Source organism: Hylaeus volcanicus, chromosome 2, assembly GCF_026283585.1.
Source record: "Hylaeus volcanicus isolate JK05 chromosome 2, UHH_iyHylVolc1.0_haploid, whole genome shotgun sequence".
Classification (NCBI taxonomy): Eukaryota; Metazoa; Arthropoda; class Insecta; order Hymenoptera; family Colletidae; genus Hylaeus; species Hylaeus volcanicus.
The window spans coordinates 212,885-239,474 of NC_071977.1; the positions used below are offsets into that span (position 1 = coordinate 212,885).

General features: G+C 44.3%; 1 protein-coding gene across 6 annotated transcripts in view; it reads right to left on the reverse strand.

Moving 5' to 3' along the window:
- Positions 1-26,590, reverse strand: part of LOC128872573 (prolyl 4-hydroxylase subunit alpha-1-like) — a 175,621-nt gene that overhangs the window by 124,637 nt on the left and 24,394 nt on the right. For 2 of the 6 annotated variants that reach the window (XM_054115416.1, XM_054115414.1), the window contains exon 1: positions 11,073-11,223. The exons of 3 other annotated variants lie outside the window; for them this stretch is intronic. In XM_054115416.1, coding sequence (XP_053971391.1) covers positions 11,073-11,088 — 16 coding nt within the window. In that variant the 5' untranslated portion in view covers positions 11,089-11,223. Of the gene's footprint in view, positions 1-11,072; positions 11,478-26,590 lie in introns of those variants that run through there. One more of the 6 variants, XM_054115411.1, reaches the window with a different exon arrangement.

The window sequence follows — 26,590 nt, forward strand, 5'->3', positions numbered from 1 at the left end:
GAATAGAACGAATTATTAAACGAAATTATAACGAACCTGCGGCCATAGCTTCGAATATCTAGGTTAACGTACGCGTAATCTGCAACTAGGCAGGATCAATCGTCGCGATTATTGCGTTGCTTGTAACTCTGGGAAAACGTTGCTCGGGGTACTTGCCGCTTTCAGAAAGGCGTTTTATCCTTTGTCGCTGCTTTTCACGGTCCATGCTCTATCTGCGCAGGTTACGAAATATTATACACGCGGATTCTCTTCGTTTCGAGATCGTTGCAAAATTGTTGAACGGTTTAACGAAAACGGACGCGTTCTGAAAGAAATTGCTTGCAAAGTCGCGGTGCGGCGCGGCGGTGTGGTTTTCGTCGACACAGGACGTTTCGTTGTCGAGACGGTCGTATCAGTCTACGCAGGGCCACTCGAAAAAATTACGACCGGTCGTCTGGTATCTGAAACGAGAATGCCGTTGTACAATTTAAATTACGAAACGTTAATTACCAGCACCGTGGCCGAAGGGTGCGGAAGCTCGAATCCACTTGACGTTCATTAGGGTCAGTTACTTTTAATGGCGAGAAAGTAATCCCCTGGATTATTTTACCCCCGACTAGAAACCAGCCACTTTCGGTCCTTCGTGGCTGACTGTTCGAGAGCTTTAAGCTCGTGTCATTGGGCCTCGTTATTTAGTAGACGAGCGTGCCGCTTCCTTGTATCGTCGTCACAGGGTGCATTTTAAATTTCATTGTAATTTTCACTAGAATGTGTAAAAGCGTAAAACGGACGGGCTGTACTACGTTTATTTTTGATTATTTTTACTTGGAAAAATATGTACATGTTCTTAAAACCTGACTAAATATGTGTGCAAAACCCTTAATAAAAATTCATTGCAGATTAGAAGAAAATCGTGAAAATTTACGGTCTATACTAGACTATTATACCCCCTTGAGCAATTGGAAAACACAGTTGTCCTGCTTCCTATAAATAGTCCGAAAGGGTTGGTTCGACCACTTTAAGTATCCTCGTGTTGTCTCTGTTTGCTCGTCTCTTCCAACCGCGGACAAATAAACGGAGGAAAAAGTAGAGAAGTAGAGCTGTACCAGTCGCATCCTCTACTTAAGTCGCGGCACTATATTCTCCGTATACAGACGGTCCGATGTATCTGAAAATACGGTACGGTACCGTGAGCCATTATCGTTGGACGAGCTGTCCAGCCGTCGACAGATACAGTCACGGGCCATTTGTAACTTGCAAACAGTCCAATAGTTGCAAACCAGCGAGCGCATCGGTCCTCAAGGGACAGTCGGTCGCGCGTGTCTACACGTGTACGCGCACGAAAGAGAAAACGCGACACCGGTGCCGACGCGGCGCGGTGGCGAGCGGAGAGGAAACACGTCGAGAGCGTGTATCAATATTGGCCCAGGCTGCCTAAATGTTGGGCCGCGCGCTATCAGCGTTGCTGGATACATTATTCATGCGCGATAAAATATTCCCTGGGCCGGGTTGCACCGACACGCCTCATACATCGACTCGGGAACTGCGCGTTAGGGCTCGACTACCACGCAACGAATAAAACTCTGACGTTTCCAGGGCCTTCGATTTCTCGTCACTGGGTCACTTTGCCATTGCTATTTGTTCGATTAGCCAGATCGCTCGTGTCAGATCAGGCTAAGCTATAGGGCGTGTTAATGATAACCCGTTGCGTAGCTCTGTATGTCTCGTCAGAGCGTGGCTTGTCAGAGTCGCGAGGATTAACTTCTGCCCTCGTGTTGCACCCTGGAGCATCGAGATCCTCGTCGCCATTCCCATTTTATCCGAATCGCGTTCGTTCCGCGTTCACCACGCGCGTAACTCTCGTCTACCGATTGCAGCACTAATCATAAAGGTGTCGACTAAACTCTGAACCGATTACCATCCACGTTGGAAAACATTTCACGCGTCCGCGAAATCTGAAAAAGTTTCTCGTGGTATTTCGCCCCGTTCAGAAAAGGGAAATTGCAGGAAGGGAGATCAGAGAGTCCAATTTACGGGGAATAGATGCCAATGAGCCACTCCTTTTTAACGATAGCCTTAGACGCGCTAACGAGAATCAATCCTACCTAGGGACGTCCAAGGGGATGTCGCGATTAATTAATTATCGATTAAGAGCCGGACGGACGCGAACGGTTGGGAAAGGGTGCGACGAGAGAAAAAAGCATCGGCAAAGGTCGGAGGTATATTTCCCACGTGCACACCGAAGAATCCAATCGAATCGAATCGGCGCGGCGCGACGCGGCGCGACTCGGCGCGACTCGAAAGGGATCAGTGTTCGAGAATCGAATCTACAGGCGTTATTTGCGAACGCGACGCGGGACCCTTTGAGACGAACGTTCCGCAAAATCGTGCAAATTAAATTAGACTGCGTGGAAACGGGCTGCATACAGCGCTTTCACGGATACCTCGTAATAGAAATTTTACTGCGCGACCATTTAAAAACAGAAATTAATATACCACAAAAAACCGTGGTCGATATTTCACGATATTTCGCGTCTACAGTGAAAGTAATAATATCTCAAGAAATTCCTTGTTACGTACGAGTACGAGGAATACAGAAAATGTCGAGAATGTAAATTAATAACGCGACATGTGGAAGAAAAAACAGGGAAACGAGTATTTCCGTAAAAAATATGCAACGAAGCCCTGGGAAGAAATTGAGCCGAACGCGAGGTCGAAACGTTTCGCGAAGAAAATTAAATCCTCGTTTGTACGTGAACTTACGGTGAATTTAAAATTTAAAATTCAATTATATGCAGACGGAAAGTAGAATAGAGCTACGTGTAACTGAAATATAGTACAAGTCACCGTTGTAACGTTTATAATCCGTAATAAATTCGAGGAACCACGAATCGGAAGTTTTTCGATGAAAACGATACAACCTGGCACGATTTCTATACTCGCTTGGCAAACACAAACAATTATCCCCTCGACGTACCACCACCCTCCGACCGCTAAATGCAATTTACGACAAACAATCCAGGAGCATCTAATTTGCTGTTGGTCGCGAAGCAGCCAGCAATTAATAGCAGCAAACAGATGCTAATTATAAAGTAACTCGAAGAAAACGGTGGCGCATCGCGTCGATTGTTCTTCTAATGAGATTTCGACGACCGCATTCTCCGCGATGCAGTCGCCCCCTCTGTTCTACAACTTGGCAATTGCTAATTAATTGGAGCGCTAATTAGGACAGCAGCGTGGTTCAAGCGTTTGTGCAGTTTCGCGTGGAAATGTCGAAGCTTCGCTGTCGCGTACTTCTGCGTCTTGATTGCGATACTGCTGTTATTATCTCGCCTACGCGTACACGTTCAATTACTCGCACTTGTACGACAATTGTAAGACAAAGCAAGAATAATGGGAGTAACGGTATAAAATGTCGCGGTCGTTCGATCAGCATTTCATTTTCGTCGCGATAGCAAATAGTTAGCAACGTTAACGAATCCCGGCACTTTATCAAAATCGCGAGTAATCGATCGCAGTTTAGCTATATTATTCTACCGTACGTATTTTGCAAATATTTTCCGTTACACGTCGTGTTTACGTAATATTTTCCGTGATATTTTTCCTCGCGGTCAAACTGAAACGTGACTTTATTGCGGGACAATAACAATATTCTACGATTTTTCAACCATTTTTCTTTTTTTATCCATATTTGGTCGTTCAGCCTATCGAGCAAATAATTCCGTTACCTTGACATCGAACAAATTGTTCAAATATTTATCACCGATTGAATTTTCCGGTATTTAAATCGAGCCTTTTTCCGCGAATTTCAAAGCTTTGGATTTTCGCATAAATACCATCGATTCGAAAAATGCTTTTCCGATTTACAGACTCAAGATCTCGATTTCGTTGTACGTGTTTACCGAATGCACAGCCTACGGTACTCGAGACGCAACATTCAACCAGGAATATTCGGATAATTAACCGACGCGACGATTTAATGGAAACGACTTCAGTTTCCATGTTTGTATCATTTCGCAAGCACAGTGCCGAATACGCTGTTCAACTAAATACGCGGCTCGTATTGACTTTGATAATATTATTGCAGTATACATGCCGATGTAACGTTTCTGGTCATGTTCGCGGGCACTTTGTACGATAAAATAACTCGCGATACGAGTGATTCATCGACTCGTTTCGCGATTTTTATTCTTCTCCCAAGTACCTAGAAGATCTACGATCCACTACCGAGACTCGATCGAAATTTCCGTTGGAACGACATATAATTTTCAGCGATTTATCCCGAAATTTCAACAGGGGGACGTGAACATTAATTCGCGTTCAAAAGAGGGGACAGACTCGACACGCACTAATTGCTCGCTGTTCATTCGCCGAGTGTTATCAAGTTTTAATACCGTCGGCCTGGAAATTTGTAATCGCCCAGCACGCGAGCTACAAATCGACTATGGCTAATTAATTAACGCACCAATTAGGACGATGCCAGGGTGTTTCCCGCGATCCACCTGCCGGCCGAGATTTCGACAATGCCGAATCCATTAGCATCCTGCATTGATAGACACACAATGGTGCAACTGCTGCTAACTATGCCCAGTTTCGACCTAATTAATGCGTCAAGTCTGCATGGAAGATACGCGAAAACATTGCTCAAAGGACCACATTTAACGTGACAAGGAAACGCTTTCGCTATCGACTGATATTTCCTGCATCTAGATGAGGAAATTGCTAATCTCGTTAACCCTCGAGTGTCTAGCTTTCTAGTTGAATGCTTATACGTATCGAGGATCTTTAATTTTAGAATAAAGATGCATCGATAAACATTTTTGGGAAAGGCTGACATTCAGCTGGGCAAAGCGGTGCAACACTTTAACCTATAACAAACGTGCGAGACTCGTGGTACAAAATTCGAGTTAAACGTGGAAAAGACGGAGGAATTTTATACCTGGTTATGACACACACCACCATACAGTAAATGGTAAATCGTAGGCCAACGGGTTAAGGGATAGGTATTATGATCGGTGACTAAATCGAGTCGATGCTAATGGAAATATTATTAGAATTCTGGCTCCGAGAATATCGAAAAGCCCCATGACGAGCAATCAACATTCCGACAGGGATATTTATCACAGTTTATTTATTGCGTCACGTGACTGCCGGTAAACCGATCCAAATGAAACGAATCAGGAGAGAGGAGGAGCAAGCTGTGCCTGCGCCGCGGTCGACGAACAATCAATTTTCAATAAACCGACAGGTAAATGTATTTACAAACGATTATTCACATAAATCGTGGTTTAAAGCAAATTGCGCCGTGCTTGCCACGAAACAATCGAAACGCTGAAAATGCCTAAATAACGGGTTATCGTTACGTCAGTCACGATAAACTGTCCCTCCGGTTCTTCGACCCTCGTTCAGACATTTCTTCGTCGACTACTCTCGGTTTCTTTAGTCGACTAAGCGTTTAGACGAACGTAATTGTACTTTTGAAATCGCACGAAAAATAAGACGAACGTCAATGATCGAAATGATCGGTCACGAATGATCCGTAACGCGGCAAATTTTCGTAAATTAATACGTAGCTGTATACAAGTAGCGAGCACGCACGGGTACATGGCGGTGGAACAGGGAGCAGGGAACAGGGCATCTGTCTGTAATTAATGGAAAATGGAGAACGCCAGTCGCGAAACAACCGTGGAAAGAAGCTGCTGTGACGATTTAATTAGCGGCCGTCGATCGACGCGCGTCCGATGAATTACAGGCTGAAACGTGATCGACGAAAAAATAAATTTCCAGCTCGCGTCACGAGAACAAATCCTTTCGAACAATTCATTGTTATCGGTTTGTCGACGTTTTTCTGTGTTTGCATTATTTTACTTTTATTCTGGTTGTGTACCGATAATCTGGATATTTGATCGGCATGGATCAAAAGTCCCTCGTCGACGCGCGTCCGGTTATAAATACCCGGCCACTCTAACTCGCGTTTAATCGTGTGACACGCGCGACGCGACATAAATGACACCGCGGTCCCAGTTTCCGCCGGAAGTTTGTGTTTTCATCACCGATCCCCCGTATTTCTGAACACTCCCGTCATCGATTCGCGGCCAGTTTTTCACTCGATAATGTTTGATGCAAGCTATGGATAAGGTGGTAGGCTTTCGAGTTTGTTATTTTCTGCATTCCTTGTTTCGGAGGAAATTCCTGTAAACGCAAGATTGCATTGTTTACATAGTAGAAGTTGGTATCCGGTTACGAAACTGTTACTTTCCACTCCGAGCCCCTTCACGTCGAATTCTCGAGACCTACAAGAATTTACATCGATTCCTCGACAACGATCGAGTCGATAAAACAACAGAGTCCAGCCTATAATTTGCCAGCGTTCAGGAATGAAAAGTAACGCGAAAGGCAAATCGAGCGAGGGCTTCCCTGTTCCTTGAACGATGATGCTCGATCACATCGGAAGTCAAATAAAATCGAGATTCAGAGGAGAGCGAACAAATAGCGCCGCCTCTCGCGAATGCTCGCAGTGTTTGCTGGGAAGTCGCGATCCGTCCGTGCAAACCTCGCGGTACGAGCTTCGCATATTCCCCGCGCAAGCTGTTTGCGTTTTCACGGATTCGATGGACACTCGAAGACTGTAACTGCCGCCGCGCCGCGCCGCGCCGCGCCGTTCCGGACGTTTCGGACTCGCGTCGACTTTAACACGACCTCTGCACCGCGGTCACGTTGGCTCCTCGCGGTTCTCGACAAGTATCGAGGCGGGTAAACGAGCTCGAGAGTCTAACGATTCCAATACGGGGATCAGAAATCTTCGATGCAGCGTCACCCACGCGACTGACGTCCCAGATCTTGATGACATTTTTTTCGATTACTCTGCAACATTAATAAATATTCTGCGCTGTTCGTTTTCGAGAAAAAATATCGATTAGTTTACGAGCAACTTGAATGAAGTGCGAAAGTTGAGCACGCAATGTTCATTTGTGTCGTAGAATAGCCAAAAAAGATTTGATCGAGATGGATCAGGTAATTCGGGTTCCGTTCTCTCGGCGAATTAAAAATCTTTTATTCAAAGAAGGTAAAGTACGAGAGGAGAGTTTTCTAAAAGAAAAGGCGGATAGATCGAGAGGAATTAAAAAGGGATGTCGGTCGATCGTTGAAGGTTCAAGTGGTCGCGGTAATTGCTAATTAACATTTATTAGAGTTTCCGTCGAGAGAACCCTACCGCGTTATTTATGCAGGAACACGCGATAACCACGCGCACAACTAATTACGAAAGACCGTTTCGCAGTCGTTTTGCAACAATTTGGAACGGAAAGGGGTCCCCGATGTCGAAATACCACGTCAAAGAGTGGAACCCATTGGCTTTTCATCGTATGCAATTATAGCAGGCATTATAACGGCCCGGCCGCGATAAACAATGGCCGGGGGGTTTCGCGAGCGGCGCTTCCTGCGAGCCGCAGATTCATCTCTCCCTTCCGCTTCGTCTATTTCGCGTATTTAGTTTATTCGCATTCAACCGATTCTCTGGAGTTTCATTCAGCCGGTCTATTCAATCGTCGAGCACCGATATATCGAGTGTCATTACTCGATTACAACTCCGTGGCTGTTTTATGCTTGTGGCCTATTTATTCGATCTAATTACCATTCACAATAAAATGCTATCAACCAGTCACGTTTGCTGATTTCTCATAGCCATCAACGTAGCGTCTAGTCGAATCGACCGTGGTCCAACCTAGGGGCATTGCGCTCGTGATAATGTTTTCGATACACAATGTAAATATTTTAGCTGGTGCATCGGGAGTCTTTCAACTACAAAAAGCATGCAAAATATAAACGTTCGGAAAACTCGGTTAATTATCGCATAGCTACGAACAGTTATCGAAGAAACATGGGAATCGGGGGGCTCGCCGATAATCAATTCCAGATGCGCATCGCGTGACACGATAGAATTGATTTAATTAATTTCTAGAAAAAGGTATACGTTTCTATTGTTAATGGTCGTCTGGATGAGCTCGAAGCTCGAAACGCTTATCCGGCTGTGTCAAATTATAAATGCTCCGACAGACATCTTTTGAATGTTTAAATCCATCGGAATCCGTCTGGGATCTTTGCGTTCTGACAATATCCAACAGAGAAAGACGAACCCAGAATACTTTTCACCTCGTTCCAGACTTGCTTTCGTAAACTACTATTATATAGAAAGTAGACGGTAGACGGAAGACCTTCCTCGGCCTTCCTCGGTTTTAGGAATTTCATTAAAAAAAGTATGTAAAATTTACGATTGTAAAGCGAGCGAGGAGCAACGATCAACCGGGCTAAACGAGGCAGAGAGTTTTTCAAGGGAAATCCAAGCGAGCCATGTTGCCCAACGCGAAAACCGAGCGTTACGTTGGTCTGTTTCGAGGCGCGGTGTATTTAACTCGCCTAATGGTTAATCAACGCACGTATGCGCCTCCCTAGGCGAAACCATCCCGTAGGAAAGTTGCCTGGATAGTCAGGACTCGCATGGTTGATTAGGAAAGGACCACCATCGGAGGATGGGGATAGCTTTAATAACTTCGTAACTCTACTTACGAATTGCGGAAACGAGGCCGGATTACCGGCCATCCGCACCGATTTCCCCTCGAAATTTCTTTCCGTGAATCCCCCTACGATCTTCAGGATCCCATTCCAGCTCTGGAATGGCGGAAAAAACTTGTGAAAAGTTGAAACTTGTCCGAACGATGGCCAAGACGAACCGTACTCCTGCTGGGATGGTTGTATTATTTTTGTTCGCTGGCTTTGCTTTTCCTTCCTTTCTTCCATTATCTCTTCGGTCGAGTGCGAACCGTTCGAAACGGTAATGAATGTACGACCGAAGAAATTTATATCCGAATCGTTGGAAAAGTTGCGAGGCAGCGGGATCGATAGCGGCGCTGTTCGCGCTGTTCGCGCTATTCGACCGAAAGACACGAGAAATATTTTCAATCGGAGCAGGACATTACGATTTAAATTACTCGATTGAAATGCAAGAATAAATGGAAGGATACGGGAAGAATATCGAGGCTGTGATTAGTTTAGAACTTTCCTTGAATTTTTCACTCCGGATCTTGCGGTAAAACTTTTCGATCGAGGGGTTCCAGACATTTCCATAACGATGACATTCTTTTCGTTCTTCGTTTTTAATAATTTTAGAAATAGTAACACGAGTAAAAACACTGACAATTTAACCAACTTAGATCGCATTAGTAAGAGATTGCCGGTGTGCGCCGTAACGGAAGAGAAGACTCTTAACATAACAGCTTAACATAATAGCGTAAATAGAAACACCGTTCAACGAGTAAACTCGTTTGAAGCAAAGGAGTGGAATGGCGCAAAGAATTTAAGCAAACAAAGGAATGCAACACTTTCGACGAACCTTTTAATATTTTCCACTTGCAATCTTTCTCTGTTATTCCGAACAGAGGGAGGTGAGTGGTATCGAGGAAAAGAGTGCTCGCCGTCGAGTCCGAAACTTTCCAACGATAAAATGCATATACGAGTACGTACCACGCTTACGTACACCAATCTTGGCAAATTCCTAGACCTTTACCCCTTTGCGACAAGCTACTAAACGTCGAGCACATGTTTTCAATCCTTTGGATATAGTGGACGTCGCTCTCTAGCATTCTGGACGCACATTTCAAACAAATCATTTTCTATAGGTACGCAACAGTTTGTAACTTAAAATAAAATTTATACATTCGATAACTGCGTTTCCGTAACGTCTGCAACGGATTACGATGTAACAGCGGATCGATATCGATAACTACTTGAGTCGTTCGTATCCGAGCGGAACGCTTACCAATAAAATCTCTATGTGCATAATATTCGAGACTTCCGGTTGTTAGACGCGTCTTTTTCGTTGGTACTTTCCAACCTGGTCTCTACCAGTCGAACGACTGTCTCCCCCATGCGATCCGACCATTCCATTGTTTTGCGTTCCATCTTCTTGGTTCGAACAGATGCAGCAAAAAAGGATACACGACGTGGTTGTCGATAAGTGACATTCACTGGTCGATATACGTGTATGTACAGTCAGTCCCACAAGTATTCGTACATTCTATGTTTCATGGAAAAGTTTGTTTAAACGAAATGATAGCGAGCAAACCTATCGTTTAATTTAGACAAATTTCTTCGATGAACGTATATTTATAGGATTGACCGTACACAAACCAGCCGTGATTGAGTTTGTCACGAAACCGGTGGTTAGTGCAAGTATGGACGGGGCGATTGTCTCGAGCAGAATATCTTTCATCTCGACTGTAACGTTGCAAAGAACGCGGTTGTTTGTATAGTCCAGCGAAGCAATCGCTAGAAATTGGAACAATTGTTTCAATCCTCCTTTTTCGGCAGCATCGCAGCCAGCTCGAACTGAAGACTCCTGGGAATGTCGAGGTGAAAGGCCTGTAGGTCGTACGATAGACGCCGCTTGATGGTCCTCAGCGACATCTCTCGCAACGTATACAACGGCAGCGTGATGTATACGTATAGCCTTTCGCGTTGCCACGGTTGCGGAAAGAAGACGTCCCTCTGATTAACCGTGTACCTGAAAACGTGTTTCCATCCAACCTACGATCCTTGGCGCGATAAACTAAAATCTAATTCACGTCGACGTTGGGTGGGTGACTTGCCTCGAATCGTTCAGCCTCGAACGCAGAAAGAGTTACGGTTCCATCGGGATGCAAGTTGCTGTATTCCTTCGCAGATGGAACACTTTACTTACCTAGTCGCTTCGAATGCCTTCGATAACCGAAGCTGCCGCGTAAACGGAAGGTTAGCGTAAAGAATGGCTTGGTCGCGTCCAAACTCTTTCTTCGTTCGATGCTCTCTTTTACGAATGAACGCTTGGGAATAGATCGCTCCAAACAATTGTACAACTCGAAGGACAACGCTCGATAACGATAGGTTCGACAAACTCCAATCTTGCTAATCAAAGCATCGTCTGGTATCTCCGGGAGGTTTTAAAACCGAACAGATACGAAAGGTGACTAGAGGAGAGCGAGCGAGAGGAGAGTAGCCGTCGCTGTTTTAGCCGATTCGATGGACTAAAAATAAAGCTAAACGTCGAACGGTTCTCCTACCTGTCGTTCGTTTCATTGTCAACAAAGATCCACGGATGGGTGACAAACGTGTTGATATCCTTGTGTTCGTCAGGCGTCAACACGCCGTAGCTGACCGCCTGTCCTTGGTAGTCGATCCAATACAAACCGACGTGGCGCTGCGTCGTATTGATGAACTTAACGAAAGTCCTCTGATCGTTGTTGATCGAACGAAGAAACTGCGGCTGCTGCTGCTGTTGCTGCTGATTCTCTCCCATTTTCACGCCACCTTTTATCCGCCGTTTCAACCCTCCGAAATTCCTCACCCGCCACCGCGAATCGTCCACCGAAATTCTCGCCTCTGCTCTCGACTCCGCCTTCGCCTTCGCCTTCGCCTTCGCCTTCGCCTTCGCCTTCACCTCCCCTTGTCCTAAGAGTTCTCAACGACTGAAAGCAAAAAAATCAAGGAGGACTGGGATTAATCGAGGGTGTCTACCCGATGTGCTCCGACGAATCTTTTCAAATTACGGCTTCTTTCAAGTTTCATGGGCTTTGGTGAGCGGAGCAAGCCGAGGAAGCGCAATATCCTCTCGCGAGTGCAATCGGAACGATACTCGAAATTCGCGCAGACGTAACGTTACATCTCGCCGAGGAATAATTGTTCCTCTCGGTTAGATCTGTCTTCGTTAACGTTCCCTTCCACTGCACCTGATATCCTACCTGACTCGGCCACCGCTGCTACACGTAGAAACGTGGAAAACGCAAGGTTTAGCTCTCAGCTTTTCCCCTGATTCCAAGTTTTCGTTCGTTAAGCTATTTCGAATATGTTTTACGAAAACAAATTCCCTCTGATGAATTTTAAATACTTGTATTTTGGAAGCCAATGAATTTTTTTAAAAGGGTGCGGCATCGAAACGGACCAAGAAAATAGACGGAATTGGCAAATCGATTGCGAGTAAACAATTTCGGCGAGCAAATTGCCTGCAAACAGGAATTCGTGCTTCAGTCAATATATCATAAAAAAACGACCGAACATCTGCGCGGGGGATATTTCTGTTTGCATTTTCGCGTCGCGTCGGCGAAGAAGAGTATATTTGGAAGAAGAGGTTGCCGGTTGCCGCGTACGAAAATCTGACGAAGCTGCAATCTTTTGTTGGAAACATAAATGAAGCACGGTGGTGCAACTACTTTGAAAATTTCAGGAAATAAATTTCCGATACACAGGAATAGCCTGGCTAGAAATATGGAAAAGTTGAAGGAGCGCGAAGCGAGCATCGATACTAATTCGTTTAAGCGACGTTTAAATCTGACGTTAACTCGACGTGAAAAGCGTTTATCTATGGAAAACAATTATTAATGAAGATGTACATTTTCTAGCGGTTTCGCCACCGAGAAATATCTAGAGAAATGGAGGCGAAGCGTCGCGTCGTAATATACACGTAATATACATATATTACGCGAAATTTCTTCGAAATTTTTTATTTATATCCTCCTATGTATACGCCGAGCGACCAGAATGCGTCCTCAAGTATTTTTAAAGACAGCAAATATAGTCGAGTGCCGAAATTTCGCCTCGGATATCTTGATTTCGTTTCTCTGCAGATCTACGAAATCTCTCTCTCTCTCTCTCCAGGGTAAATGTTCCCGGCACTCTCATCGGCTTATAAAACTGCAAAACAATGGCGGAGAACGCCAAAACTCCATTACGGCTTTCCCCAGGAAAGTGGAAGCGCGGAAAAGGCAGGCGCGTGCGCGAGCGTCCACGCGACTATCGGATATCCGTATCACGTGCATACGTTTGATATTTTTAGAAAAAGCAAGTACACACATACATTCGATTGATTCTTCGACAAGGAATATACCGTATAATCACAGGTTCTCGGCGTGGCGAGATCGTAAAGATCAGGCGATACCGCCACGAGTTGGAATTAGACGAAATTTTATGCTCCGTCGTTTCGTTAAAACTTTTTTGCCTGGCGTTTATCGATAACCGTAAAACAGGGGCGGAATCGAGCAACTGGCACGTGGCGTCACGGTCCGAATTAGCGATGACAAGGGAGGACCGAGATTTATTCCTCTCGGCCGACCGCTCGCAATAAGAACTTATTCCGTATATCTTTCGCGATTTATCGCGACTCGAGCCTTTTTCTCGCGGGATTCGAACTTCTAACCCGTGGAACATTCGTTCGTTCCTGATTCCAGAAGATTGGTAGCGCGCGGATTATGAAGAAAGTAACCGTGGTTCGTTCCTGTTTATTCCCATACTTGCGTCAAAAACTTTCATCCAGAAGCTTCGCTGGTATGGTCGGAATTTTCAACTCAGACATTTTGAACTCGTAGCACTCGAACTTGTCCAGTCTATTTAGAAATGTCACAGATTCTGATACAATTTTTTACGGTTATTCTACAACATTAATAAATATTCTATGCAAAAGCATAGAATAGCGTGTCAACGCTATTTCGTTTCCGAGAGAACGACAAATTAAATAGAATTAAAATTGTATAAAAACCGAAACAAATTTCGCGTGCTTTTGTGCGGCGTTGAGGTAAAATTAAAATTAAAAAAAAAAAAAAAAATATCAAATTTCGTTATAATTGTTTTTCTTTCAATTTGTCTACTGGAAACAGTTCCGGTGTCAGGGCCAGGTTCGACAGATAATTGGTAAATTTGATAACGTTTCGTACGAATGGATGCGCCGAAAGGCGAACAAAATATTTCTGCGCGACAAGCTCAGTTTCGCTTTAAAAATTAATCGAGCCGGCACGTTCGATAGGACAGGCTGCGGAATTCCCGTAACGAGTGAATCGCTCTACTGGGAAGAATATATCCGCGCGAAGAAACTTTTCGTGCTTGCTTTACGAAATTCTCTCGCGGTGGCAAAAGACGGAGGTACCATTCGCGTCCCCGAATTTGAATATAGCAGCGGTGCGTCACGAAACCGTGGTACTTTTCCGAGTTTCTTTACACCGCGATCGTGATAAACGTTCGCGAATAAACGCGTTCACGGAAAAAAGAATCGAAAGTGCATTTTTCGCTGACCACTGTTTCCCGATTAAGGGGGTATTCTAGTTTAGCGTGTCAATTTTTAGTTCTTTTTGAGGAATTCTTTTTGAAGGCATACACTTTGAGAAAATGCAAATAAGAAAAATCGATATTTTGAAAGTACTAGACTTTCAAGAACACCCCCTTAAATGGAACATGTAACAGGGAATATTGGAATTATATTTCAAAGTATTTTAGAGAAGATACTGTAAATACATAGCGCGCTTTCTCGCTGCGAAAATTGTTATTCTAGCGAAAAACGATCGATAACGGAACCGAAGGTAACGTTTCATCGAAAATCTGACGCTCGAACGACGAGGAAACGACGAAAGCGCATTATCGTTCATCATCCGTGTTTTTACGTATTCTTCTTCGTCGGTAGCAACGGTTTTGTTTTCCTTAGAAAATGCTCGGCGATTCCAATGCTTGGGTAGGCTGAAAGCAAGTTTAACAAACGCGCTATAAATATAAGATTTACGGGTACGTTTAAAGCTGCAATCGATGTAAAAACTCGTTGCAAGTTGTTCGACGCGTTCTACCCTCTCGCAAAATATCCAACGACGTCAAACTTGGATTGATTCTTACAGGCTTCCGTGGCGGTAAAGATTGCCTGACCAACTTCGACGAGTCGTTACTTCCAATTTGAAGGGATCCGCCGCTCGTCGCTCGTCGCTCGGCGCAGTCGGCCATTTCGCGGAGTTTGTTGCAAATTACCAGGGAAATTACAACGTCGGCTCGGCCTGACTCGGCTAGGTGTAATTTCACTGGCACGATAGTCGACATCGCTAGATACCATCTCCCTCCCTCTCCCTCTCCCTCGGTGTTCGGTTCATCGATTTAACCGAACCTCGCTGTTTCGTCGGCGTATTTTCGGTTTGGACCTCGATTAACCTCCTCGACTATGTGAGAATCAACGACTTCATTTTCAACACTTGACAAACTCATTCGTGGAAACTTTGCGAGAACATGCTGTAAACGTCAGGGTCGATTGATCATTTTCCGATGGATAAACTTCAAATTAAATTTCAACCTTTCGATTTGCGCAAGGTAATTAAGGAAGACTCGGTTGATTTGGCTAGCCACCAAAATTGGACCGTGTCGATTATTGGTTGAAAATAATTCAATAATGCGGTTTATCCAATATTTTTTAACGCTCTCACGAAACGATTCGTGATACGTTAAAAGCATCCGGTTGATAGGCTCGAAATGTATTAGGTAGAGTGGAAAGTAGTGTCGTTTCTTTTACATTAAATTGAGTATATAAAATTGCAAAAGCAACGTTACTTTCCAGTCCACCTAATAATATATCTCGACGAACCTTTTGATCTTGAGAAAAATGTCACGCTGGTAGACGCGAGAAGACAAACTCCCGTCTTCATCCCCCAGTGTCTTTACGACTGTGCTTCTTCTATCGTGAATGCATTGTCTCATCGCGCAAAACAGCGAGACGGAGATGGTTATCGCGTTATAATCGGCCGTCCTTTGAATTTCAGTGGCGCAAAACCTGTACGCGTCGCCGAGGTGACGCTAGAACAACCAAGTTTATCGTTTGTTGCATGTAACTTCTCGAAATTTGGTAGAGCGAAGAAAACGTGAAAGCGCAAAAACGGAAGCTCGAGTACGAAACGGAATCGAGTACGATTTCGAAACTAGGATAAAAAGCAGCGCAACCCAGGTACGACAAATGGCCCCGGAACGCGTCTGCGGTCCTACGTACGCGTATCAAACTCGTCTAAAAGCTTCTCAAGGTTCTATGTACAAATCCTATTTGACGGTTCTCGGTGTATCGCTGAGAGGATGAACGATCGCTCGACTCGGAGGGAATCGAAAACGCGACACGTCGCCAAGTAACCTCCGAGAAGTGTCTGCAAACGGTGCAGCCTTAATTTCCTGGCAGACACATGCAAAACGTTTGCAGCTCGCCGACGAGCAATCTCCACGGTCGCCAAGTATTTACTTAGGCCGAGTCGCAGGAGAACCAGAAATTGCGGCTGCGAGCGAGCCTTGGTAACAGATGCACCGCTACTTTATTACGTTTCCTGGAAGTGGTCTCTCGCTACAGAACGGCAAAGAAACTCGTCGAAAGCTTGGCCCGCGCCATAAATAAGAAGCACGAGGAAAATGCGATATAAAATGGTACGAGGTGCACTTTGAACTTGAAGCGTGCGCGCGGATCTCGTTAGACAAGATTTCGCGAATGTACGCGGTCGCCTAAATCGCGCTCGGTTAAATATTTCCATCCTTGCATTAGAGTAGACCAATAAAGATCCGATCGATACAAAACAAAGTCCATTCCTAGACTTGGTCCACCCTTCGCCATGTAACATCAACGAGAACCATGACAAGACCTTTCCTTTTAAAAAAACATCGACTCGATCAAAATAATGCAAAAAGAGAACGGTGAAAAGCGCCTAGATATATTTTATCCGACATCGTCACAGCAAAGAAAAAAAAAACCAGCAAAACACCATTAATAAAAATGTGACTTCACATTAACGCGAAAAAAAAAAAGAATTTATTTCAAACGACGACGAATGCTTCAAACGAGGCTGCGCGACACAAAAAAATACCAGTAAATTCCACAACGGGCTAACCAGCCACTCGTCGGCAACGTGCTCGTTCAAAATTAATACTCACGTTGTGATACGGCTGGAAGCAAATAAAAAAACAATGCATAAGAGCATCCAATGTCGAAATGAAAAATATTAATTAGAAAATTTAATACGTAACTCGAGACAGACTATATTTTGTTTACTCTTCTGCGAAAATATTCACCCGTGAGGAACGCGATTCGCTCTCCAATCGGAAAGTTACGTTCGTTCGTTGGTGCCGATAAAAACACGGATATTCTCAGTTTTGAGAACAGGATAGTACTTGTTGAATTTACCGTGCGATATTTTTGGTCCAAATTGCTATGGCAAATTGACAAGAAGAATATGTTCACGTTCGAATGTACACGTTCGCTTTTATCCACGCGATAATTGTACGTTTAAAATTGTATCTCGTCGTAGATCCGCCGCTAGAATCGAAACGTTACAGGTGGATAGGCGATGCGCGTCGACAAACACGTTCGAGGGTAACGTTATACAAAAACGACGTTAATGACGTTAACGCGATACTTGGATAACGATTAATGCTGGTAGACTCTGTTTCCGTTTGATCGTTCCCGGCATGAGCCAATGATCTATACTGGCGATTACAGCGTCGATTCCAGGCACGTAGCCGTCTCCCGCGCTTTGTGGCTGGCCAGGGGTTAGCAAACAAACGAAAACGCACGTTGTATATCGATTACGTTCGCGCCCGATCGCGGGAACAATGGAGATAATTGAGCGTACGAATTACGATACCGAGAGAAATACAGGCTGAACTGTAGGCGTGCACCGATGGCAGCAGCGAACGGCAATTAGGTCTACGACAAAGGGACAAGAAGACCGGTATTTGGACAACGCAGCGATTCCCTTTGACGCAAACGCAACGGAACGTTAGCGAAGATCGAGCACCGATACACCGATAGGACTGCCGATTAACATGTTGATCAGCTGCGAGGTTTAAAGTTAAAGGTCCCGTACATGGTATCTCAGGCAAATACGAAACGTACGTTTGCGACGAGAATAGCTCACATTCTCCCGATTAACAGGAGTATCTTTCGATTTTTCTTTTTCTTGAAGAATCTATCAAGATTTCAGGGAATAAGCGTGTCGTAATACTCCCGAATAAACTCTCTACAAACTATGGGCACGTTAACGAATATACAGCTGCCGGAATAAGCTTTGGAGCAATTTGCGAGTTGTTACGCAAACACGTCTACCGTGACTTTAAAATAACACAAACTGGGTAAACGCGTTAATTAGAATAATCGTAGCGCGTAATCGTATGTCAACACTCGTTACGTGGAATTTCAGGCTAGTAACAGTTGGTTGAGAGACGCGAGAGACGCGAGAGACGCTTTCAATCTACACCGATAAGACCAAGTTCGCTTCGAAGATGACGATCTTAGATGTTCCGAATTCACTGGACAAAGTATCACGAAATTCCCGAAGAGAACGGATATATTAACATCGATGAGTGATAAACGAGTAGGATATTGGCGAGTATTGGAGGGTATTGATTTATATGTTTTTTTTTTATTTTATACTGGCTCCCCTTATAGATCGGGTACCTCGGAACGGTCATTCGACGTGGTTCGGTGTTCACTACCTCGATTTCCGAGTTGTACGATACCGATCCGATAAGAGTCCATTAATTCTCGTCCGAACAAGGCGAACAGAGTAACGCATTCTTATCGGAGGTATTCTTGTAATTTTCAGCCAACGAGATTTTCCACGCGAAGATCGGTCGTGGACGAGGGTAGCAGGCGGAAAATCGTAATCCCAACGCGGAATGCGGACGCGACCGAGGAGCGGTTGGCGGACGTACAAAGCGGCACCGGTTCAAAGGGAATCGAAGCCAACTTTAACCCGAAACGGTCTCGCGAAACAAGAAAATTTCCCACGATACGGGAGAGACAATCGGGAGCTTTGATCGCCAGCTGGAATCCGTCGTTTTGGGTCTTGCTCGTGGAAGCTCGTGCAAATATTCGCAGAGGTCGAACAAACGAGCAACGGGCAAATTTGCAGAGTTGAGGTGCGCTACAAGAATGACCAAATGACCGTTTACAGAGGGCAGCCCCGATTTCGATCTTGGCGATGCGATGCGATGCGATGCGATGCGATGCGATGCGATGCGATGCGATGCGATGCGATGCGATGATGGAGAACAGCGTCGTTGAACTCTGTCGAGATAACGCGAGGATCGAAGATAGATATCGCTCTTGAAAGATGAACCTGGGAACGAGCTTAGTTAAGAGATTATGTCACTTGCTTACCAATTGTTGCTTCCAGATTCGTAGACCTTGTTAAACAATTTATTTATAAAGAATTTATAAAGAATTTATTTAGAAAAATAACGAATCTTAAAAGGTTCCAGAACCGTCGAGTTTCAGCGGATCACGCGAACCTACAACAAAGAGGAAATTTACACGAATTTCAATTCATAGTAAACAACCTGTAACCTTCCCATTGTTTGCAGCGGGCCTCTCAAAACAAATAAGGGTGGCAACGGCGGATGCGAGGGGGATGTAAAGCATCGCGGGTTGGTTGCTTCTCATCTTCGTGCGCGTAACTGAAGATCCTAGTCGTCGTTAGCGTGCTTCTGTAATCGCACGCTCGTCGTGCATCTCGTTATTCATCATCGGTCAACGTTGATCCGCGTTCTTCCCGCGCGTTTCCATTTCATTCGTCGAATCGGCGAATGAATCGCCATCGAAAACGGGTAAGCGAAAAAACCGGCCAGCGTGCCAGCGAACGCGACCATTTTCCATTGAACGGTAATTTATAAATGGAAACGCATTACGCGTAAATATTAAGAGACGCGTTTAAATTCTCTCGCTTAAAAGCTTTTATTGTTCGGTCGCATTTCGAACTAGAAATAGACGCGACGAACAGGAAGCGCTATATCAACGGAAAAACAATGGTAACGCTATATAAGCGGCATTCCAGTTTTTAAATTCCGCTCTAGAGTTTACGCGGGCATTTTTTTTATTTAAGGGGAACTGCGAGGCTTTAATAAAATGCAAAACTGCCAGAGGCAACGAAGACGATGATGGAGAAGAACCATCGTATAGCCCTGAATATAAAGAAACGACATCAGGAGTTAGTCTATGTGTAATTAGCAATTTTTCACCCTTTCGCTGTTCCCCCCTAAGTCGCCCAAGACAGATCGAGATAGTTGATAGACAATCGAACGTAGCGTTAATTCGTCCCTTCTGGTCGTGATTTGGTGAATTAACCGGTAACTGCACCGTTAGCGTTCCCCTTGAATCGAACATCGCTGATTCCGTATCCGACCTATCGCAACGTCTTTGCAGTTACAAGTGCACTTGACTGCAAACCGACCCTGTAATTTGCGACCTGTGATCTTTGAGCTTGAACAGTCGAAGCGGGAACGCTATAGCAATGCGAACACCTCGATCGAGCTATCGCCTCAAACAGGAACAAAAGCGGCCGCTTCGGCCAAGTTTCGGTGTTAATCGCGTGAAGCGCTCGAAGTTCCGTTGCATTTTTCTCAGACGAAATTCCATCGATCGAGAATTTCGGTTAAACCTTCTCTGGAATATCGAAGCGTCTCTAAAAGTCGTTGGGCTTATTATCGCTTCTGTTCTTTTATACGTAGCATGGAGTGAAACAATTTACGACGAATCGACCACGAATTCTCGCAAAGAGCACAGGAACGAAAGTACATAGCGTATAACCGAGTTGACGCACCGATAGCGTTCCGTAGCTCGCTGTAAGTACGCTGTAACGTCGTAAAATCCCCGAGGAAGAAAGTCAATGGGTAAGTTATCGTGCCTTAAAAAGGCCAAGTGTAAGCGCGCTAAAGGTTCACGCCTGTTTTTACAAAATTTATTTCTCTATAACCGTGCTCGTTTCTCTTCGCTCCTATACTTTACAGCCACGTTACGAAAAGAAAATCTCGGAAATTCGACGAATGTTTCAATGGCTCAAGGCCACTTGTCCGTTAGACGCGATTCCTAGTTTTATAGAGTCCGTGGACGTAAGAATCGATCGTACGATAAATCGTGCGTAGGACTGCAAGGCTGGTAATATGGTAGCACCTTACTCCCATACAACGCCAACGTACCCATGCTGTACGATACGTTATAGACAAATCCCACGCACTTTACAATTATCGTTTACACAGTCGTATCAGCCATAGTCGCGTGACTTATCGTGGCATAAATCGTAAGGCCTCTGTTATGCTATCCCAGTTTGCCCGTCTGTTTGTCAACAAGGACAGACGAAGCGTACGCGTCCGTAGGAATGCGTGTTTCTAATTTAGCCACCGTATCGTTGCGTTTCCAACGCGAATCAGTCACAGACAATTTACATTGCTACAACGATACCAACCGTGGCTCTCTAAAAGCTACCAAGACCAATTTCTACTAATTACTTGGAGGAAAGGGCTCGAATCGACGTCCGTGCGAAGCTGCACGATCTTTACTGTCGAGTCTTCGGCTTGTAATCTTCCTACTTGTCAAATATCGTAAAGGCGATCGTATTTCCATCGTGGAACAATGGAATGGTCGGCGCAATCAGAGAGAATTAGTGTCTGGTTTCAAAGAAGGAAGTCTTCCTGACGTGTCTGTGTTGTTGCTTTGCCCTGTGTTCGAGCAATTTGCAACTTATCAAATTATTCGCGAATGATCGATACAGTTTCTCCTCTCTCCTTTCTCCTCTCTCTTGATTCATCGACTTTTACGCGTCGCTGCGAAGCGAACTTTAAATAAATTTAAAACGCATCGCTGTTTAATCGACGCTTCGAGTTCGCTTTGTTAGAAATGTTCGAATTAACACTCGAGACAATTAGTTAAACGACAAGTCTCGACGAATTATTTTCATCCGTAAGCGTAGCGTTCTATATTATTCCAATAACGAAAGGAATATCGATGCAAATGAACGATGCAACGGGAAAAATGTAATGAGAAATTTCATCACCTTCGCCGAGAGAGAACTTTATGTTTAATAGAAGTAACGATACGAATTATCAAGCAATTATATTGAAAATAAATGTTCCTCTGCCATTGATGCATTACATCTCTGTCGAAAAAGTTTTATAAATTCTGACAGCAAAATCGTACTCTCGGTCATTGTTTGAACAAACGTTACCAATAAATGATTCAACTACCGTTACAAAGTAATTGTTAATTAGTCCAGTTAACCGATATAACGATATAGACAAATTTCTCACGATTAATGTCTCGAATGAATATTTATTCTGAACCGTGATTCTTATTAATATTTAATATTGTACCAATATTTCTCGAGAAAATAATATTTCCGAACATGAAAAGCAATTTTACGAATTACTTTATCTCAGTTTTTCGGACCGATACGCATCGACGACAAAATCGAAATTCCCATCACGCCAGGAGACGAGACAAGACGAGACGAGACAAGACGAGACAAGAGAAACCGGAGATAACACGGCCGGGGAAGGGACACAGGCCGCGAGAGCCTGAAGAAAATGATAAACGAGACAACCTCCGATATAGTTGACCGAAACACGACGGTGGCCAATCTTTTTCAACGTTTTCGGATCGCACGTAACGATGCGTTCGATGAACCTACGCTGACGCCGACGCCGGTTCATTTACTATAGTTGCGCGACGCTTACATAAACGTTCTCCACGCTATAATACGTCTCTGTAAAAACCAACAACATTCAGTTTCATTTGTCAACAAAGCCTGATTCGATAACGAGCTACGCTTTCTCTCGCACTAAAGTTCGTAAAGTTGTGCTGTTTCGTAAATAATTTTCATATTTGATACCTCGTTACAGAATGAAAACCAGCCATCGACAAATTGAATTCCCCTTGAACACGGTCTTCCGGGACCTAACTTTCCCCGGAGACTTTATGGCATAGAGCTTCCCATAGGCGGCGCAAGTTGTAGGCTTTCGCGGCTGATGATTGAAGAAAGTTGTTACTTTTGCTGGTTCTATCGGTCTGGAAGCTTCTGGAGTTTAGACGTTAAACCGCTCGAGAGCAAATTCTAACTGGCTGTGCATCGCCGACTGTACAAGTTTTATCGACTTTCTTCGTTCCTGCTCAAACAGAGTTTAATTGCTATTTCTTTGAGTTTGATATTGTTTTTTTAACTGCGTCTTGGTACTTGGCTTACTTGAGCTTATTATCATTTCGTGCGATACAGTTTCCTCAGAGTTCAACTATTTCCTTTTTCGCGTACTTTTCTATCGTCGCGATCGAGTGAATGTACAAATGAAAAAAAAAAAGGACAATACTTTTAAATCGATCGATCAGCAGGCTCTTTAAACCTGGCTCTCGCGATAAATAGTACGTACGCGCGTCTCGGTGCTGTTGCTTCGGGAAATTGAAATTCTATAAATTTCGTTTGAAATTTCCATTTTTCAACGCGGTGCCGCCGTTCATTAAAACTCGTGATACCCGATACACGCGCAAAAGTCAGGGGCTCGCGATGGTGTACGTCTAATAAAGGTGCACGAATCCGAGGCTGCACGAAACTACAATCGAGAGGAGCCTGTGTACACACACACACACGCAACACCGAATCGATGTTTCACGAAACATGGAAAAGTGTAATTCATGCGCGATGCCATCGCTGGCTCTCGATACATTGTGCCGAGTTGTACGATTCGCTGAATCTCTGTAATTTATCGACGACGTCGAACCCTCGAGCACGGGAAACGACTTCTCGCCAAGACTACTTTTTCTCCGTCCTTCTTCCGGCTGCTTTCCGAACCAATGAAACCAAAGGCACCTTCGGCTTCTAGCCGGAGGACCCGATAATACCGCGAAACATTACGAAATCGTACACGAGGCGATGGAATACTTGTAGAAATACAGTCTCTCTCTTCTGAAATGCACAGAAAGCATCTCCAGCACTGGGGAGTATATCCGTTGAGGGGTCCAAGAGTCGTAAAACTCACCGACATACCCTGGTGTTTTCACTCCGTCCTCTTCTTTGCAAACTCTACGATAAACGTACAAGTTCAGACCCGATTTTACTGTAAAACAAAGTCGATGGTCGACTCGACGTCCACTAGTTTTTATCGTATATTTTCAAGTTTATCGATTCCCGAGACTTTTCCTCGAAAGTCTTGGAAATTGCTCCTTACTCGAGATTTCTTCGAGGGCAGCCACCCTAACGACCAGTCGGCGAAATACTCGATCGACCTCTCCGAATCCTCACATTCTCGTTGCACTTCTCTAGCCTGATTACGAGAAGCTCGACGACGACGTGCGTCTCGTATTATCCCGAAGAAAGAGGGTTCCCGATTCCCCGATTACGTTTCAATTAAGCCTGGATATCGTACGGTGGAACACCGTACATGGATTCATCCGCAACTCTTTCTTCGGTACGATTCTCGATTTTTCAATTATCCCTGTTTCGACTTATGTAACAAGATCGGTCAGCAATGGTTAGCTTTTTCTAATCGATTCCGCTTTGACCGCGGTTTCTTTTCCTGTAAATACAGAAGCATCGTTGTCGCGCAAACACCAACGAATCGACGCCGACATCGAAATTCCTTTTAATTCCACAACTCGATGAGTTATTAATGAAATAACGAGACGAATTTCAGAAAAAAGGACTTGTACGTCTTGTAATTTTTATTTTTTTAACTAGACGTCGTACGAATAAACTTTAAATATAAACAAGTTTCGTCTCATCATTCTCTGATAAGGGTTATTTTATCGATCTCGCTCGAATGGTGAAATCACCGCGACGCCGCGCCGGCGGGTGTATCGTGCGTTTCGGGGCCTGGTATACACGCTTATCAACGTTCGCAAATACCACCGTGGCGGGTATTTATGAATATCTCAGACTGTAGCCAGCGGGTTGGTTGTAGTTTCTAGTTGCACGCGTTGTCAAAGGTACCGATGTCTGCGATGGCTTGACGGAATATCGCGGTCGTCTCCGTTGGTTTTTCCAGCCAATATACATGGCGCGTGCGATTTAATCGAAACGAAATGGAGAAGACCCCAGTTGCGAAGGGGATATCTTTTTCGAAACGTTCGATGGTATTCGCATAATTATACAAATTAAAATCACCGGGCACAATTGGATCCGTGGCCCGGATGCTTGGATCGCCGCGCCGACTCCATTAATGTAATTAAAAGGCGCTCTAATTAACATTTATTAAACGGATAGTATACGGAAGCGGGGAACACCGGATGAGAAAGAAAACAAATAAAGGACAAAAAGAGCAGGAGGGAGTGGGAAAAATGTGTACAAATTGCAGTCGCTCGACGCGGTAATAAACGTCGGGCTGATATAATCAAAATATACGCGTTAATTTGCATACAAATTGAAATGATATATTTTGCATTTGACTGCGCGAGGAACGCGTTGAAGGATTGAAATTGTATTTAATTAAATACACGCGAATTTACGAAGGTATTGTGTAACACCGTTACCGTCATTATACCCTTGAATTCCGCTAAATAAACGAACGAATCCTTAAATGAATCGCGACGATTAAAACGTTCACTTAAAACTTGCGTTGTCCCGATTTAGTTCGAATCGAAACATCGAACGTCAGATCGATTTTCAAGTGATGCTTATCGTTTGATCCAACATCGTACTCTAGAGGTTATTTCCCAATTTCCAACGTTTCTCGATTTTTCGAAAATTCCACTTTAACGACTTGTTAATCCAAAGGGACGTACGCATTCTATTTTATAGTACAGTACGGTACAGTTTATAGACAGTAGTTTCCTTAAGATTCCCGATAAGTCCAAGTTTCATCGGTTATATAATAATTGTGGACCGTGCGCACCGGCGCGGCACGGGCGGTAAGGGTATTGTGAAAGGTACTCGGAAACGGAAAGTGGCGAAGATGCACTGGTACGACCCAAGTGTGCGGGTTCAGTCAGACTCGACGCGACCCTTTCGCGACTTTGTACCAGATAAACTCTTAAGTTTGCGCCAGCTGCGCACGGCCACGTCTAAAAGCCTTTCTAGAATTTCGTACAAACGACACGGCTGTTTCGGCGCTTTTGGAATTCGAAGCACGTGAAAACGGTGCCGTCAGAGTCAAGCTTAGAGTAGCGTTTCGTTTGGTGATTAATACTTTCTTGGCCAATTTGTTCAAGATACGAAAATATACATTCTGAACTACAGTTTCCTTTGCAAACATTTCGGATGGTGGTTCGTTTTTGAATTATTAACGAAAAATCACCGAGCAATCGCAGCGAGCGTCCTGGCTCGATGTGAAAAAGTAAGAAATTCATCGTGAATCGGTTTCTCACTGAATTTCGTGAGTGTGACGAGAGTCGAGACACGACAACAATGCACTCGACGCATCCCACGAGCAAAGTCTCTCTAAGGTCTCTTAAGGTCAAGCGAGTTGACGCAGCACCGTCCGAGACCACCGAGGATGGGTCGCGATGGCGTTGCTCGAATTTCCCATTAAACGGCAGGAAACGCGTTTGCGAGCGCGTATCTGTCATCAGCCTGAGAAGCTAATTGGCCACGGTAAATATTTACCAGAAACGTTTTTCGTTTCGTTTTCCGGCACTGCTGGTTAAATATACATAGTAGCGTTAACCACGCGGTTCGTGTGCTAGCCCGAGGAGCTTTGCTGACTCGCTGAAAATTGCGGAGAATCAGTTTTTACGGGAGACGTTTTGAATTCCTAATTGGATGACAGTGCTTTTCACTGAACCATCGAAAAATGATTCGGAAAGTTGAGCAACAAAGGAAACGAATTTAAATTCATGAATTTTCATTAAGTTACAAAAATAAATGGCACGATAAACGTTTGATTATGTAGTTTCCAATAGCGAAAATAATATTCAATCGTATTAGAAATTTTCAAAAATATTTGTCTGACAGTTAGCGTATTAAAGCTACCGGTAGGTATTTTACGACTCGAGTAGATGTTCACGGTACTCGGCAGCAAAGCGTTTCCACGAAGTCATAAAATGTGTCGGTTGACA